General features: G+C 58.4%; 1 protein-coding gene across 6 annotated transcripts in view; it reads right to left on the bottom strand.

The window, feature by feature from the left end:
• Positions 1-1,107: 1,107 nt before the first annotated feature.
• The window catches only part of ACOX3 (acyl-CoA oxidase 3, pristanoyl), a 40,848-nt gene continuing 24,560 nt past the window's right edge, over positions 1,108-17,395 (bottom strand). For all 6 annotated transcript variants that reach the window (XM_073891360.1, XM_025887465.2, XM_073891361.1 and 3 more), the window contains 8 exons: positions 17,245-17,367; positions 16,967-17,080; positions 11,548-11,663; positions 8,044-8,218; positions 6,444-6,511; positions 4,394-4,480; positions 1,521-1,667; positions 1,108-1,284 (listed from right to left, as the gene is read on the bottom strand). In XM_073891360.1, the coding sequence (XP_073747461.1) occupies positions 1,548-1,667; positions 4,394-4,480; positions 6,444-6,511; positions 8,044-8,218; positions 11,548-11,663; positions 16,967-17,080; positions 17,245-17,367 (803 nt within the window). In that variant the 3' untranslated portion in view covers positions 1,108-1,284; positions 1,521-1,547. The remainder of the gene's footprint in view (positions 1,285-1,520; positions 1,668-4,393; positions 4,481-6,443; positions 6,512-8,043; positions 8,219-11,547; positions 11,664-16,966; positions 17,081-17,244; positions 17,368-17,395) is intronic.

The raw sequence follows: 17,395 nt of genomic DNA, 5'->3' as shown, positions 1-17,395 counted from the left end.
GCAAGCAAGTCCTCCAAGAACCTGTCCGCGGGACGCTAACAGCTGAATGAGCTGTGGCCCTCAGCGCAGCACGCTGGACCCGGGACGGCTCCTTGCAGCTGTTGGTAGAAACCGCCCACCCAGAGGGGTATTACACTCAGGTGGGAGCTCCCCCAGTTAAAACTATGACCCTGATACTAGCAAGGGCCCACTCTGTGCTGGCGCTGTGCTGGGCCGAGGACATCGGGATGGTCGCGCGTGTGCTCTGGGCCAGACCACTTCCTGGCCATGTTTGGGCCATGGCGGTGACTGAGGCTTTCAGGGTCAGTTTTCTCACATGTAAAATGGGCATGTTAGTACGACTGCCCTCAACCCGGCTGTCTGAGGGTCCAGGAATAGTGACAACAAAGTCCCTGCATACAGTGTTCAATAAAAGCAGCTCCTCTTACCCAGTCACTTGCTCCTGGCCGCCCTTCGGGGCCCAGGGTGGGGTTGGGTTCCCCTTTTCTAGGCATGATAACTGAGGCTTGAGAAGTCAAGGAACCACTCTGGCAGTTCCCAAAGCTGGAAATTCAGTCTTTTAAAAACAGGTCCTGCCCTGCCCTTCCCGTGCTCGGAGGCTCAGAGCTATTTGGAAGCAAGAAGCCATCCCTGGTCCCCTGGCACCGCCTGTGGTCCTTGGGTGCCTGGGTCATGTCTGCCTGCTCCACTCCAAGGCAAAAGAGCGGCTGCTGATGACAGAGAGGAACCCGCGAGCCGGTCGTGCTGAGCAGGGACCCACAAGTGACCACCTGGGGGTCCACCCCCCTCTGACCTGGTCTCTGCCGGAAGGCAGGCACACTTGCCCACGGGGCTGGGTGGGGAGCTGCCAAGCAGCATGGGCATCCTGCCGATGGCAGAACAGCTGGATCCGTACTGCAAACCGGAATGAAGGAATGTGCGTGAGGCCAGCAGCTCAGCACCCTAAACTGACCAGACCCATGTGACGCATTTATTTTCAGTATATGTGCTGCCGAAGCGAGCACTGACGCATTTATTTTCTTTGGAAACATTTCCCTGATGGAAACTTTGATTTCCACACAGAATGGATTTTCTTCTCCTTAGAAATCTCAAATTACATCATTCAGGTAAGCTTAAAATAGGATTTAATTACATGATAAAGTCAAAGCAGTTAACAAAGAATCAGATTGGCATCACTGAGCACTCAGTGAAGCAGAGCTTTGGAAGAAATCTCAGAATGCAGATCATCAGACCAGAAAGCACGTGGCCTCCTCTCTGGCATGTGAACACAGCACGTGCAAAGTCCTAATTATCAAAAAAAGAGTCCATCAGGAAGAGGTGATCATACGGATTTTCTTTGCACACAGCAAATCTGGTGGAGGCATCTGCCCTGCGCCTTGTGGGGGGAGCCCTCCCCGGGCAGCCGGGGGAGAGGCTGGCGCGGGTATATGAGCACAGGTGCGTTCAGAAAGGGGCAGCATTTCCATACCGTCTGGAACTAGGATCTGAGGTCCCCATCTCCATCAGCTGGACCAGCTTACCTCGATTCAGCTGAACGTGCCATGTGACTACAGCTTTGATTTCAAACTTCCTATACGGGGTTTATGGACGGAAAACTCTGACCACCACGATGGCCTCTCCAGCACTCTGCTTTCCAGAAGGACAGCAGTCCAGAGGTTTTTATAGAGCTACAAAAAATAAGCACATACATGAATAATAAACAAGGTTCCTCACACAGCCGAGGGGACCGACGCAGATCCCCTCATACACTTTTGTTGAAAACACAGAAAATCCTCTGGTCACTTTTTAGAAAATTCTAAGATGACTTTATTTACATCAATCTTTCTTTCTCACAAAAAACAACTGGAAACACGTAATACTTTAAAACACATTTCTGACAACAGCTTTGTACGTGTCCTTTTCTCTGGGAACTCTCGTAGGGGGAGGCCCGCAGGGGTTCTGCAGGTGAGCGCTAGCTGTCTGCTCTGACACGTGCCCCCTCCCCTGCACAGCTGCCTGCGCGCGGGCCCCGTCCGTCTGCCCTGCCTGCCTGCACGTCCGGGCCAGTGGGCCGCCTCCTCTAGCATGCTCACACCAAACCCTTTCTGCCAGGCTGCCCCGTGGGAAAAGCAGAGCAGCGTCTGTCCTGGAGGAAGGCCATGCACATCACAGGAGCTGCTGACTGGTTCTTCATCCACCCCAAACACGGCGCCCAGGCTGACAGGTCTCCAGTCCACAGAGCCAGGGAAGGGGCCTCCTATGTACCGGGCTGGCCTTGACAAACTTTACTTTTTTTTTTAAGTAGGCTCCACACCCAACATGGGGCTTGAACGCACAACCTGAGATCGAGAGTCGCATGCTCAACCACGGAGCCAGTCAGCTGCTCCTTACTTTGAAGAAGCCAGTGTCCCTGCACCTGCTGAATGCACTCCTGGGCCCCTCCAACTGCTCTGCTTGCTCCCCCAGAGACACTCAGCCTCGCTCTCTCCACACGGGTCACATATGGCAATTTGGAGCATAATGCTTCATGGAATGATCGTCTTCAATAACCTCTGGCAGCCGGGGCTGTTCACTTAAAATGCACTTCTCACCTAGCAGCCCCTGGTTAAAATGTGTGCCGTATACACCTGCCTGTCAGGTGAGGCCTCGGGATTCCACAGTGGAATCTGGAGCCAGAAAGAGCCTGCAGCTCAGGGACAGGCTCCTGCGCACCGGCCACTCTTCAGCCCGGGGGCCGGGCTGTCTCTGCAGGGCATGCACACATGCACAGGGCTCCAGTGAGCCGGCCGCCCTGGCTCCTTCTGCACCCGCTAACACTCCCGGGGACTCAGGGCCTCGCATGATGCCATGTCCAGGTCCTCCTCAAGTGCATGTCAGCCTGATGCCTGGTAAGTGTCCCCATGGGCAGGTCAGCCTCCCCCCATGGCCTTATTGGCACGTCCTCCTGCGTGTGCCCACTGGGGCCCGGGCCACACTGGGGACCGAGGTCCGGTCTCCTGTCTTCTCTCCAGGTGGTAAATCTCTACCCACACCCTGGCTCTGCTGTTTCCTGGCTGGGCAGCTGTGGGCAGGCCACCTGGCTTCTCTGGATGTTGGGTTTCTCCCTGGCAAAGCGGGTGTGAACAGACACCGTGTGGGAGGGGGCTAGAGGGCAGCGGGCCTCTAAAGATGTTACTGTCCCCATGCCGGCCTGGGGACTTCTGTCCTGCCCACCCCAGGGCCCAGTATACCATCCCAACCCCAGGAGTGGCTGGGCCGGGCCGCGGCCAGGGCCCCTGCTCGCTTCCCTGGAGAAGTCTGTTCCCCTGAGCACACATAGAGGGCTCCTGCCTCCTTATGTTCAGTCTCCACTGAAACAGCCTGAGTTGAAAGCAGGTGTTTCAGCACAAAGAACACGGCCTTGGGGCTTGGGGTCAGGTGGGGTCCTGGTCTCTGAGACCTCAGGCAAGCGGTAACACCAAGCTGCAGGTGTGCACTACTGGAGGGCGCTGAGCAGACCCGTGAGCGTCCCGCAGCACGCAGGGGTAGGGGTGGGCTCAGGAACGAGCAAAGCTAGGGTCCCACGGCAGGACAAAGTGGGGGCACCTGCCTGAGGGTGGCACTTGGGCTGGAGGCCAGAGAAGAGCTGAGAGGCAGCGTTCTGCTTAGGTGCAATATGTGGAAGTGCTCCAGGCAGCAGGGACAGCAGGTACAAAGGACCTGTGGTGGGAAAGCCTAGCATAACAGAAGAACAGAGGGGGACAGTCAGGCTGGAGTCCAGCGGGCAGGAGGAGCACAGCATAAAATGACCCTGCAGAACCAGGCAGACAGAGGTCAGGCTGCCTGGGCCGGGGGTGAGGGAAGGGATGTACATGCAGGTTTGGGGATGAGGGATGGTGGTGGAGCACTCAGCAGAGGAGTGACCTGCCTGACAAGATCACTTGAAGAAATCATTCTGGAGCATAGCACGGCAAGGGAGATCCGGGAGCCAAGCGGGGGCTGCTGGGAAGCCAAAGTACCAGGGGTGAGTGGTCGGTGGACAGAAAGGGTCAAGGTCCTGCACTGTGAGATGTCAGGAAGACCCAGCACTGGCAACGGCCCCTGGGGGTGTGAGAACAGGAGCACCGCCGCAGGGCCCAGCACTTGGCAGGGGCTCGTGCTGATCCCAGCACCCCGGCCCTAGGAGGGCGGTGTCGCCAGCCCACGTCCCCCGGGAAGGCAGGCTGGGGTGAGGCTAACTCGCCCCAGACCACCCTGACCTCTCCTGGCCCCTCCCTCCACTGCTGCCCAAGTGTGACCACGTTCCGGAAGGCGCCAGGGTGCTCCTGGCCCATGCCATCAGCCCAGGCTCGGCAACAATCATCAGCACCCCCAGAGCTGCCCCCACTGGTGCTCGGACGCGCGGCATTTCCCACCCGGCCATGGGGGGCCTCACCTCGCCGTCGGCTCTGCCAATCGGGGAGTCCAGGACAAAGTCGGGAGGGGCGATCACGTCCACCAGGGCAACGGCATCGTCTTTCAGCTGTTGGAAAACAAAGTCCATTCACTTGGCAACCCCCAGAAATCTCCATGGCGACCGCTGAGAAACAGAGCACTGGCCGTTTGTTGCTACAACCGGCTAGCAACGGTAACCCCAGCAGGCGTGTGCGTGGCTTGGTTACTAATGCATTATCTTTTCATTGGCCTGCATCACAGATTCCCTTGGTGTGTGTCTGCATATTTTCTCCATGTTGCTAATCACTCAAGACTTCCAGTGCATTAACTGTTTTTCAATAAGGTAGGGGCTGCTTGTAAAAGCGGCTCAGCAGCTCACTCACCGGCAAACGTCCTCAGATTTGCGTCTGAGTCCTGCCCGATCCGGGCAGCCGCCGTTCCAGCAGTGGAAAACATGTCCAGAAAAAAATGTGCCAGGGAAGGTGTTTATGGGCACCTGGGAAAGCTGTCCTACGAAGGCTGTATGGTGTGCAGAGGTTTTATGATGCCCCTGTCCCCTCGTGCAAGTAGTTCTTCAATAGGACACGTGGGATTTATGGGAGAAGACTCCCAAGAACTTTCTTGAAATGCAAAAACATTTTTTTTTTTTTAATAATTGTGAAGTTCATTGGCTGCACTGACCAGAGCCCTGGAGTGGGACGGTTTCGGCAACGCAGACGGAAAGCAATTGACCGGCTCGGAATAACCCAGTCCACACAAGAGAAGAGAGGAGCACATCTTCGTGGTTCAGGTGCTGCTCATTAGCGTACCCGCCCCCTCGCTCCACGGCCACACACCCTCTGCCCCTCGGCTCACAGATGGACGAGTCTGCCCACTTCAGATGGAACCATCAGCACAGCAAGGCCCCTTGTCTGGCTAAGGGTCAGCACACCTGCCGTATAACAGCAGGAAATGGCCCGGCTCAGCGGCCACCTCTGCCGAGGACACACCAACGCACCCACAGATGATGCACGAGTGAACTGCTGGGTGGCGCTGGCGCCCCCTCCACCTGTCTGACCCAGGCCCCCTGGAGTGACAACAAGGACCTGGGCCTCCCTGGTGGCGGAGGGAGACGAGGTATTGGCTGCATGACTATGCATGTGACCACCTGCCCGCCTGGGCCACAGCTGCCAGGTGCGGGTCCCAGGGGACGCAGCTGTTTGAGAGCAAGGGGGACACACCCAGGAAACCCTCTAGTCACTGGTTTTACTGGACAGAGAGTACACGTGGCCACACAGCGGTATGGTCACAGATGCACTCCGATCCAGAACCTCCAGAGACTGAGGGATGGCCACTGGCGAGCTGAGTCTGGGGAGAGGTTTAAAGCCAATCAGAGGTGCTGCCTGGAACCACATCGACTCTGAGCTCTGAGAGGGAGAAACGGAGCGGCATGTTGCCAGTTATTTGAGACACCTTATAAAATGATTCCTGCCATCAAGAGAAGAGACGACACTGCTAAGGACAGTTGCCTAGTTCAGCGGCACCAGCACGTGTGGCCCTTCAAGTGTAAGCTGGTGACAATCAAAGACAAACACCTCAGTCACACGGGCACCTTTCCATGGCCAACAGCCGTGGGGCTATAGTGGCTGATGGGACGGCATAGCTCTGGACATGTCCACCCCCGTAGAAAGGCCCACTGGATAGAGCGCCTCTAGAGCATAGGGTGGGGGGTTGGCCCACGTGACCTTTCTGGGTGATAAAGGTAAAAGAATGCCAAACACAAGAAAAATACCATGAAATGAATTTAAGCTGGAGGCTGAGTCCCTTGGAAAGCTTAAGAGAATTACCAGGGCGGCTGTAAAAAGTGCATAACAGAGTACAGACTCTAAGACATTCCCTAAAAGTTACTCTTTGCCCAAGATTCCTGACATAGGCATATTTTCTTGTAATCTTCCTGTTTTTGCTCAGCGTTGCACACACACGAATGTGTGCAAAGCAAAGGTGTGTGTCACTATGCAGTGGTTACACATAACGCGGGGAATCATGACGACACGAGAGTGATCGCAGCTCACCTGTGAGCACAGGTCCAGGATGGCGTTCTGGATCATTTTCCCTGCTTGCTCACCAGAAAAGTAGCCACCTGTAAGCACAGCACTGGTTACACTGGGGCCTGGTACCCAATGTCCACATTAGCCCCCCAGGTGCTTTATGTGAGGTCTCCTAGCTGCAGGAACATGCTGGCCGGGACCAGGGTTCCCGTGTCCCTTTCCCATCACTGTGCATGAGCCAGGAGGTCACAGCCAGGCCAGGAGACCTCCTTGACCACCACCAACCATGATCACCCCACCTCCACCACCATTACTATCATCACCACCATCATCATCATCACCACCATCACCACCATCACCATGGTCATCATCACCATCACCACCGTCATCATCACCATCACCACCGTCACCACCATCACCATCACCACCACCACCACCACCACCATCATCATCACCATCATCATCACCATCATCACCATCACCACCATCACCACCATCACCACCATCATCACCACCATCATCACCATCACCGCCACCATCATCACCATCATCACCACCATCATCACCACCACCATCACCACCATCATCATCACCACCATCATCACCACCACCAGCATCACCACCACCATCATCATCACCACCATCACCACCATCACCACCACCATCATCATCAAAACCATCACCTGCACCACTACCACCACCATGGTGGGCTTGCCATGGCATCTTGCGGGCCCAAGGCCGTGGCCTGTGCATCAGGCACATTTGCTGCACATTTGCTACGCACATTTGCTGCAGAATCTTTTGTTTGATTTTTGTGAAAGAAACTGTCCATCCCTTGGAATTGTCATGTCTTAGCACACAGTCCCCTGCCCGGCACCCTGCCACTCCCTGGGTCTGAAGCCCGCTCTCCCCTTATAAACCTAGCCACGTGCTCTCACCACCTCTGTGGGGCAACACCAGGCCTGAGGGAGAAAACCTGGTTCTTGGCGAGGGGAGCAGGACAGTCTACTCTTCAGAAAGCCAAGATACACACACAGGGTGAGAACAGACACACAGGATGTCATAGCATTAACATGTCTCGGGGGAGATCAGAGAAAATGGTCTAAAAATGCTCCTTAGAAGGACAACAATGAAAACAGATTGAGAAATTCAGGCTTATCCCATTTTCACCAATCTTCTGGAATCAGCCCCCACACCACCTCCTCCAAGAAGCCCTCCTGGGTCCTCCGGCTGGGCATTCCTAAGAGTGCTTCCCAGCAGCCTGGGCTCGTGTCTTTCTGGGCCCCATGGGCCGGGAGGCATGGGCTTCAGCTCACTATAGACCAGCTCCCTGCCTAGCTAACGTGGGCCTCCTGGAAATATTCTCTGAACTGGAAACAGACTTCAAAGGGACCCTGGACGAAAGGGAAACGTCCTGTCCTGATGCCACTTTTCTTACTGTGGATTCTAGGCTCCTCATCTGCCCACAGACTCCCGCAGCCTGTGAGGAACGCTCAGTGAATGCACATGGAGGTAATACCTCGCGAGAAAGGCCAAGTCTCCTGGATAGGACATGGCTGTAATCCCGGGGCACGACCGGGCAGAACAGGATGGGGGGGGCAGGTGCCCACCGCAGGGGCCTCACCTTGGTAGAGCAGCGCCGTGTGCTGGCTCAGGGACCACAGGGCATAGAGGGCACTGAGCCGCCCCAGCACGGCCCGCAGTGGGGGCGGCACGTGGGGCTGGTGCGTGTACTCGTGGAACCTCCGCACCACCGTGAGCTCCAGGAACGCCAGGGCCAAGGGATGGCAGTAGTACACCTTAAAACAAAACACAACACAGGGCCGCCAACCCCCGTGAGCCGGCAGCTGGGGCCCTGGTTACAGCCTGTGGGGGGGGCGGTGGAAGAAACCACTGGGCACACAGACCAGGGTGGGAGCTCTAGAGCACGTCCCCGGGTGGGACAATGACACCAAATGAAGTTGTGCACGGAGGGGGCACGGCATGAGAATCACCTGTGTGCAAACACCACGGGAAGGCCAGTGGCCGCTCTAAACTGGTCTGCGTGTGCAAAAGGAGTTCTGATGCCCACTGTGTTTGCAGGAGCAGGAGGCCTTGGCAGGTCTTCTGGCCCAATGTGTCCTTCTTAACCAGCACCCCCAGAGCCCGCTGAGCATCATCAGCTTCATTAGATTTTCTTTTCCCATCTCCACTGTCATTTTAACAGATCTGTTCTAATGAGAAGAACAGCACTCACGTGGCCCGACCTGTACTGACGAGCATGCGGTGCCTTCCCACCACAGGCTCAGGAGCCGGGTCTACACCCGACCCTGGCTGGCATCTTTGGTTGTCAAAACTCAGGGGTGCTGTTGACATCTTTGTGGGCAGAGGTGGGGTGCTGCTGAGCATCCTACAGCGTTCAGGACAGGCCCCTCAAGAATTGTCCGTGGATGGGTCCGGATGGAGCCTCTGCTCCCCCAAGCTCCACTAGGCAGGGACAGGCAGTGAGGCCGCAGCTCTGCCCATGGGCTCCTGCACAGTCCGCTGACTGCCGCCCCCCCCGGGCCGTGTCATTTAACTGTCCCCGCGGGGAGTCTAACGTGGCTGGGGGTCGGCTGTCGCTCCGAAGCAGCGAACCCAGGACAAGTGCTTGCAGAGTGCGAGCGCTCGAGGGCAGGGCCAGCACTTGTGAAGAGTCTGGAGGGCCAGCCCCTTCCCCCAGCCCCTCCCCATCTCCCACGAGCCCCCACCCCCACGAAGCCCTAAACCATCAGGTCCAGCTGTTCATTTCTGCTATGCTCTAATTCCTGAGGATATTTGCACAGGAGCGAATCATGGACACTTCAGGCAAAAAACGAACTCCTCATTGTCCACGTTCAGACCTCAGTTCAGGGCAAAGAGCCAGGCCCTGGGGATGGCGCCGGGTTCCGGGCCAGCCCCAGCACAGCTGAGCCAGGCGACCCAGGGTATCTCTCTTGGCCCCGATTGCCCGATCCATCAGAAAAGATGGCAGGAAATGACCCGTGTCAGGAGCCCCGGGTGCGGTGGGGCGGGGAGAACATGGCTCATCTGCCTTCGGAGGCCAGCAGCTCTGGGCGTACAGGGCCCCACCGCCCACCGTTTTACATGTGCTCACTTTGACCACGGGAGGGTACTACTCGGCCAAAAAAGACAATAAACGCATCTTTTTTTTTTTTTAAAGAACCTACTGTGCGCGGCCAGCTTGCAGTAGGTGCACAGCAAGGGGCAGCTGTTTTGGGGGGGGCAGGAGGGGATGCGAGATAAATGCACTTCCCCCACAGTCCGAGTCAGCACGCTCTGTCTTTTCACGGAAGAGCAGCCACTAACTGCCCCAACAGGGCAGAGCGGCTCCCGCCCCCACGACCTGCCGGACACCATCCTTCCCCTGCACAGCCCCGGGTCATGCTCGGGGACTTCTGTGCTGGTGCTGGTTCCCCAGCCAGGGGGGAGCCCTTCCCCAGCGGGACGCCCTGCTGGTCCCGCCGCATGTGCGTCCCCAGCCTGCAGCCTGTCTCCTGACTTTGTTTATAGAAATGGTGAGCGTTGACACAATCACATCTGACCACTTTCTCTTTTTTTACGGCTTCTAGTTTTTGGTCTCAAGAAGGCGTGTTCCATGCCAAGGCTACACACGCATTCTCTCTGAAATTTTTCTCTCGTGCCTGGTTGCTGCTCAGGTCACTGTATGGTAAGGGGCTGTGTCCTCCTGGGGCGTCCGTGAGCGTCCAGCCCAGGCCGTGAGAGCTGACCCAGGGCTTGCTCTTCACAGGCTCCGGGATCAGAGCCAGGCTAGGCTGGCCTCTCCCGACCTTTTCTGCCGTGTGACTCACTGAAATTCTGCCAAGGAGTGCTTTAACGAAGGTGTAAAGGTGAATTATTTCTAAAACGGCTGAGCCCCTCTGCCTGAGGTCTGGTGTCAGGGTGCCGGGCATGGGCCAGCAGGCAGGCGTGCAGAGGGACAGCACGGAGACCCACAGCCACCTCTAGGGAGCTCTTCGGGATTCGCACGCAGTGGGAATGGGTGCCTCTTATGCTCTCCATCTCTTTGGGGCCTTGGCTTGTGACTTTAGGGAGGCCTTCCACTTCCTCTTCCGAGTGACAGCCTGATGGGCAGGGAAAGGGGTGACATGGGACAGGCTAATCCACCCCCGTCAGTGTCCAAAAGACTAAGCCTGCTGTGGCCCCAGCAGTTCCAGAAGGATCCCTGCCATGCCTCCTACTTTGGTCGCCGTGGCACTGAGATCAAGTTTACTGATGGGGGCCACCTGCTGAATTCCTATAAGCCCTGGGTTCCAGTTATCCATCCAGGTCTTTCCAGGCAAGACCCCATCCTGTTCCCTCACTTGCACACCTGGGGCAGGTGTGTCCAGCAGGTCCCTGGAAACACCGCTGGCTTTGCTCCTGACCGCGTCCACCCAAGCACTGAAGCTGCCCATCACAGTGTAATGGGAGGGGTCGGGGTTCATTCAGAGGAGATGGGCAGATGTAGATGCTGAGTTCTCAGAGGACATGAAACGAACCTCACAAAATACAAGGCCAAGGAGAAGGAACGACACCAGTTCTAGAAACTTCTTATGTTTCCTTTATCCGTGGCCTCCCAAACGACAGCCGTCACCCCAGATGGACTGGATGTATGGGTCACAACAGGCCAGATCCTGATGCTAGGAGGTGTTTTAGAGCGGGCTGCCTTTGTGCGGTAGGTTCCGGAACATGGGAGCCAGCCCCGTCCAAGCATGAGAATCAAAGCCACCCTGGGACCATTCCCACCAAGGCTCCCCGAGAAGGGCAGTAATGCCCTGAGAGAAAGCAAGTGTGACCTTGCGTGAGTCACCAAGCCGCCACCAGTCAGCTGAGAGGGACCAGGGCTGGGGCCCCACAACCCAGCGTCCCCACTCCCACAGTAACAGCTCCAGCCACAGCCAGACGCTGCCAGGCACCTTGAACACAACACCCACAGTCCAGCAAGGTCCCTGCAGCAGACCAAGGTGCAGAGAAGCCATGCTCCCGCGGTCACAGGGGCTGGAGGGCCCGGCCGCCACCACCACCATGACAGGCAGCTTACCGAGGCCACGGCAGTGCAGGAATTGGGAGTGAATCAAACAAGCGATTTTTTAAAACAGACATATACCTGACTGTTGTTTCTTGCTTCAAAGTCATTGCTTCCTGATCTTTTCTCTTGATTTAATTTCTGATAACTCTCGCGGAGCAGGTAACAAACCAACCACTCGTAAGCCGCCAGGGGAACTTCAAAACAAGAAACAGAAAAACCAAAAGTAACCATAGAGCATCTACCGTCTGCAGAGCCCTCCCCGGGGACCGGCGGATGGGCAGCTCGTCGGCACCGAGCCATCTTCGGGACGAGTGTGTGAGACATGGACACCGAGGCCCACGTTCCGCACTGTTCCAGCAACCACAGGCCACGGGGCCACAGAGCCACCTTTGTGGTGAGCGCCTTGTTTGGGAGGGCTGCAAATTCTGGCTGGGGCTCACGTGCTTCATCTGCCGGGACACGGTACATCCCCTCAGTGTCACTACGGATTCGCGGGGACATCAGGGCACCTTTGCAGCAGAGGACAGGCAGGCGGCAGGAGGAAGGGGTGCCCGTTCCCTGGCCAGTCCAGCCCTTGGCCTCCCTGGGGCTGGAGGGCAGCTGAGCTGGGCCTTCTCACCAGCTCTCCCAAGGAGCCCCTCCCAAGGTGCTCTGAGGGAGGAGACAGAGGGCAGACATAGGGGCCGGCACTGGAAGGAGTCGAAGGAAGACCCACCAGAGAGACTGCAGGGTGCCCCCAACCCCTGTCCTGTCCCTGCCCCCAGCGCTGGCCACGTCTGTGGGCCCCTCTCCTCGTCACATCTCAGCCAGGGCTGACGCTGACACGGCATATCCTATGGACCAGGCAGGTTCCAAACTCCCCAGAACACCCTGCCACACAGAGCTGTTACCACCCTCCCGAGGAGGACCTGGGGCACAGAGGGAGTGGGCAGGAGTTGGCTGACCTGGACACATGGCCCCGAGTCCACACTTTCACGCCCCCGCCCCCGGCACAGAGTCGGGCGCAGAGTTGGGCACCAGGGTGAGGCCACAGGGCACAGGGGAGCCCTTCTGCTCAGCAGCTGCTCTAGGCTCAGAGTTCCCAGGAGGGACTGTAGGGACCCAGCCACACTGGGTCTGGGCCCAAAGCCTGGGCGAAGGGTCCTTGGGATTGCTCCTGCGTCACACAGCCCACTCCCGGGAAGAAGACAGGTGGCACTCTCGGGGTCCTATCGCGGACCCTCGACCGGATCAGCACAACAGAGACGTCCGTGAAAGCAGACAAACCGCCTCATGGACTGCACTTTCTCTGAGGTCTCCTCTCACAGCTGTCCTCAGTCCAGAGTCCTGCCACGCGTGGTAGCTCTAATGGGAGCCCCAAAGACATGCTCACATCCTGCCCCAAACCTGTGAACGTCTTTCTCGGGAAAAGGCAGACGTAATCAGAGAGGAGATCCCCCGGGAGTGGGTGGGCCCGAAATCCAACAAGTGTCCTACTAGGATCAGAGGAGAAATACACATATGGGTGAGGCCATCGGGGGTACAGGGGTGATGGAGCGACATGCCCACGAGCCCAGGATGCCTGGGGCCCTGACCCAACGTCCCGCCCAGGCCTCTGGAGGGAGCACAGCCCAGCCCACGCCTTCTGTCCAGACCTGCCAGAGAGCAACCATCTGTTGTTTCGGGCCCCGCCCGCACTCCCCAGGGGGCCCTGCCACAGCGTCCAGCGGTCCCTAGACCTGCCTCTCCTGCCCCACTTCCTAGTCCTGGGGCTCCTGGGCATGTCTGCCGGGCACTCGACTCCACGAGTGACACCTGAACTCAGCGGCATCCCACCTCTTCTCCCTGACCACCGGGGGCTTCATTCTCACCCAGCCGTCCATCCAGTGAGCCCCTCGAGGCCGGCCAGCCACCTGCCGACCACCTCTCTGGCCTCCCACCCTGCCACTCTCCTCTCCCAGGCTGCCTCTGCCTGGGTCCCCATCTCCTGGCTGATCTCCCCTTCTGAAGCGGGGCTCTCACCTTGGTGTGTGCCCAGAAAGCAAGGCGTGGAGGACTGGCCCCAGCTCCCTGGCTGGCACGGCCCAGGTCTGGGTGTCGCCTGCTGTCTGTGTTCCCACACTCCAGTGCTCTTGTGCGACTGGCTGTCCCCACACGACCTCCTCTAAAGGTGCGAGACCGCCACGGAGCCGGCTGCTGGGGAAACAGCTAAGCTGTGTTGCACCCACGGGGCTGCTCAGAGTGGCAGCCCCCAGCACCTGGCAGCCAGCCCCCAGCGTGAGTGAAACACAGCCCAGGACCTACTAGGCTCAGCATGGGGATGACCACATCCCCCCGTGTACTACAGGGGAAACTGAGGCTCGGGGAGGTGAAGTATCCAGCCCTAGGTCACGCCGACTCCAGAGCCTGAGGCCCCGTGACTGTACCACGGGGCCCCACAGAAGAGAATGTGGTGTGAGCCCACTGCTTTACACACATGTGGCTGTTGGAACCACGTACGCTGAGCCACAATCATTGAATATTTTTGCAAATCAGCCAACTTGAGAAAAACAAATGGGCCTCATATTGCAAAGTGACAGTGCAGATTCTCAAATGCACAGGAACATTTGTGAGGCCCGTCCTCGGCATGCACGCCTGCGTGTGAATCAGAGGAAGCAGAGAGACATCCGAGGACCCGAGCCATGCCGGCCTCCCCCCAGATAAATGACTTGTCCCTGAAGGAAAACTCTTGGACCTTCCCGACAGGCTACGCTCGGTCCTGCGAGGTCTCGTGTCTCTGGTCCTACAGAGAGCGAGGCTCGTAAAGACTTCACGGAATCTTTACTGCGGATCCCACCGGCTGTGGCCAGGGCCGACACGTGGGATGGGAAGACCACAGGCCCTGGAGCCGAGGGGCTGGCCACGTACCACAGGCTCCCTCCTCTGCGTGGACAGTGACGTCAGCACTCAGTGTCACTTTCACCAAATGAATTCTGGTTCCATTTTTTTCCTTCAGAAGATGTTTTCACTTTGTTGGATCTTGCAAAAACCAGGGCTCTCACAGGAAAAACAGATGACGGGGCCTGGCATGTGTCCTGCTGCAGAGGCGCAATGCGCAGCAGGGGGCCCCGCGTGCACGGAGTCCACGAGGGAGGGGCTGGAGCAGAGCGCCCAGCGCGGCCAGAAGCTGCCAGACCGCTTGTTTACTATTTGGTTTACAATGGGTGATGGTTTTAGGGAAAAAAATTCTGGTTGGGTTGAAGTTATGAGAAGCATGAGCTCTTTTTCTAGTGTTTTCTGTAGCAACTGTTGGCTGGGGTGCTCTGAAACCATCTGAAATAGACCTTTAAGTGTGTCCTGCTTCCTACGGGCACTTTACGAAGGCAAAGTGACCTTGACCTGCCAGGTGGGTTATCATCAGGAAAGGCATGACAAAATGTGGCGACCAACAAGAAAGAAAGCACTTGTGAGCAGAAGCTTCCTGGATGATGATGATGATGATGATGATGATGATGATGATGATGAGGGAGGAAGCGGGCAGGATGTCAGCCCAGCCCGGGTTCTACTCTTGCTCCGACTGCTGGCGTGGACTGAGGTGGACCGGTTGGTGCCACTGGCCCAGTCTCCTCTCAGGAAGGTGGGAGTGGTGTGTGCGGCCCCGTGGAGCCGAGCGGAGAGTGAGGCGGGTGCCCTCAGCACCCACAGTAGCTGATGCTCTTGGCCCCTGACGGGCGGGTGGGCGGCAGCCCCCAGGCCCCGGGGGACACTCGCTCTGGGGTCTCCTGATGCAAGGCCAGGTGCCCTCCTCCCATGCCAAAGGCGCTCGGTGGAACAAGGGGCGTGTTCGTGGTGACTCCCAAGATGGAGAGGACAGCACGCATGGTTGTGCGTACGACGGCGGCCACTGCTACCAGGCACGGCGCTAAGCACTCCACAGTGTTAGCTCCCGCGTCCCCACAAGGGCCTGACGGAGCAGGTACAGCCAGCAGGCCGAGGCGGGGAAGGGGCACCCCCTCGCTCTCCCGGCAGGTCCCTGGGGGGCTCAGCACAAGGGAAGCTCCTGTCCGGCCCCCCAGGATCCGTGCCCACAGGGGCCGTCTCCAAGGGGCATGCAGCACGTGGCCTCGGTGCTCACGGGTCAGAGGACGGCGAGGTCAGTGACGTTTCAGCTGTGGCTTCAAGTGCTCGGGGGAGGCGGGGACGCAGGCTTGGGGCAGGAGCTCTGCCCCTGCTCCTTCTGCAGGTCTCGGCCCCACGCTCATCAGGAGGCCTCCAGGGGCTGTCAGGTAGGGCGCTGAGCTTCGGAGCACAACAGGCTCGGCCAAACCCGGGCTCTGCGCTGGCACTGTGGACGCGCCGCCGGACCTCCCTGAGCCCGGGCACCGGGGCAGCAGCAGAGGGAGGTGACCCCGAGACGGGACTGGCGCTCTGCGCTGGCACTGTGGACGCGCCGCCGGACCTCCCTGAGCCCGGGCGCCGGGGCAGCAGCAGAGGGAGGTGACCCCGAGACGGGACTGGTGCCTCAGCAAGCCCACTCTGCTGGAGCCGCTCCACCCGAGTCCTGGAGGCGCTGGTCTGCCCCCTCCGCCGCCACCACCCAGTCCAGGACACCCTCTCCTGCTGTGTCCCTCTGCTCCCACAGTGGCCGGAGCGGCTTTTTCTCCAGAGTAACGTTTGAGAGTGAATCGTCACAAGGAACACAGACCCAAGTCAGTGAGCAGCTCTCTTGCTCAGAGTCAAGTGTTTCTCATGGCCCTGGATGACAGGTGCACTTCAGTGGTCACATCCCTCCCACGGCGCCCCCGTGGCCACTGTGTCCTTGTCACTGAGACCCCAGACAAGCTGTCCTGAGCGGGCCACCGCCACACAGCCCCTGCTCCCTGCACCAGGCCCGCCCCCCTCGGACTGCAAAGCTGCGTGAGAGCAGGAACCTGGGTCCCGTGGGCTCTTGCCTCCCAGCCAGGCTGCACACGGACACTTGTAGATCAAAGGGGCGACCAGCAAGGGCACATGCCATCTGTAGATCGAGTACATTCTACACTGAAAATGCATTTGCTTGTCATGTGCTGCCTACAGCCCGGCGCTCATTTCTCTGAGGATAGACCCAGTGGGGGAGAAGCGGGGTCTCCACCGTTCCCCGCTGTGCATGGCGGCGGGTATCTCATGGTTAGGGTTAGGCACTCAACAATCACGGCCAAGCACGATGAGCATGGAGCCCAGTGCTGACTGAAGCTGAGCCTGTTCGGGGCTGAGAACGGTGAACGTGCTGCGGGGCAGGGGCCCCAGAAGTGAGGCCAGTGAGGCTGGCACGTGCAAAGGCCCTGAGCAGGAGGGCCCCGGGTTCATGTGAAGACAGCTCAGTCACAGGCCCTGCCGCCCAGTGAGGCAGGGATAGGACCCAGAGCCTCTCCCTCTTCATCCTTAGGGAGAGTCAGCGCCTGACTCAGCATCACGCCCAGGGAGGTGCTGGATGAACCCCTGCTGCCCAGCGGGCCCCAGGGATCACGACAGGAGGGAAATAGGGAGACGGCGTGCTCACCTGAGGAGTCCAGGCAGCTGTCGACGCTGGGGCACGTGAACCTCTGGCCAAGGATATCGGGATAGGCTTGCAGGAAGTCCACAGTCCTCAGAGGGCTCTCGAAGCGAGCGCCACCTACAAGCACACCCAGGACCCGGAGTAACCAGAGAACCCCGGAAGCTGGTCAGTCATGTTTTGTAACACATTTCCTTCCTGCAGATGCAGGGGCCGCCTTGTGGGGCGGGCTCTCTCGGCGGGGCCAGGATGGCTCACCTGCGTGAGCCAGGGTGGGGCCTCACCTTGGACGTGGCATGCCAGCAGGCTGAGCAGATAGCTGCTGGTCTGCTGCAGCAGGATGTTGTTGTCCCCCTCATACGTGCAGTTTGGGTCATTGTCGTTCCTGAGGTCACCCAGGCGGTTCACTGCAATGAAGCCGCGTGCTTTGTCACT

This window comes from Callorhinus ursinus, unplaced genomic scaffold, assembly GCF_003265705.2.
Source record: "Callorhinus ursinus isolate GAN/ISIS: 27379988/994484 unplaced genomic scaffold, GSC_fseal_2.0 scaffold4, whole genome shotgun sequence".
Taxonomy (NCBI): Eukaryota; Metazoa; Chordata; class Mammalia; order Carnivora; family Otariidae; genus Callorhinus; species Callorhinus ursinus.
Note: the sequence above shows the minus strand (reverse complement) of the source record. Positions and strands in the feature narration are given on the sequence as shown.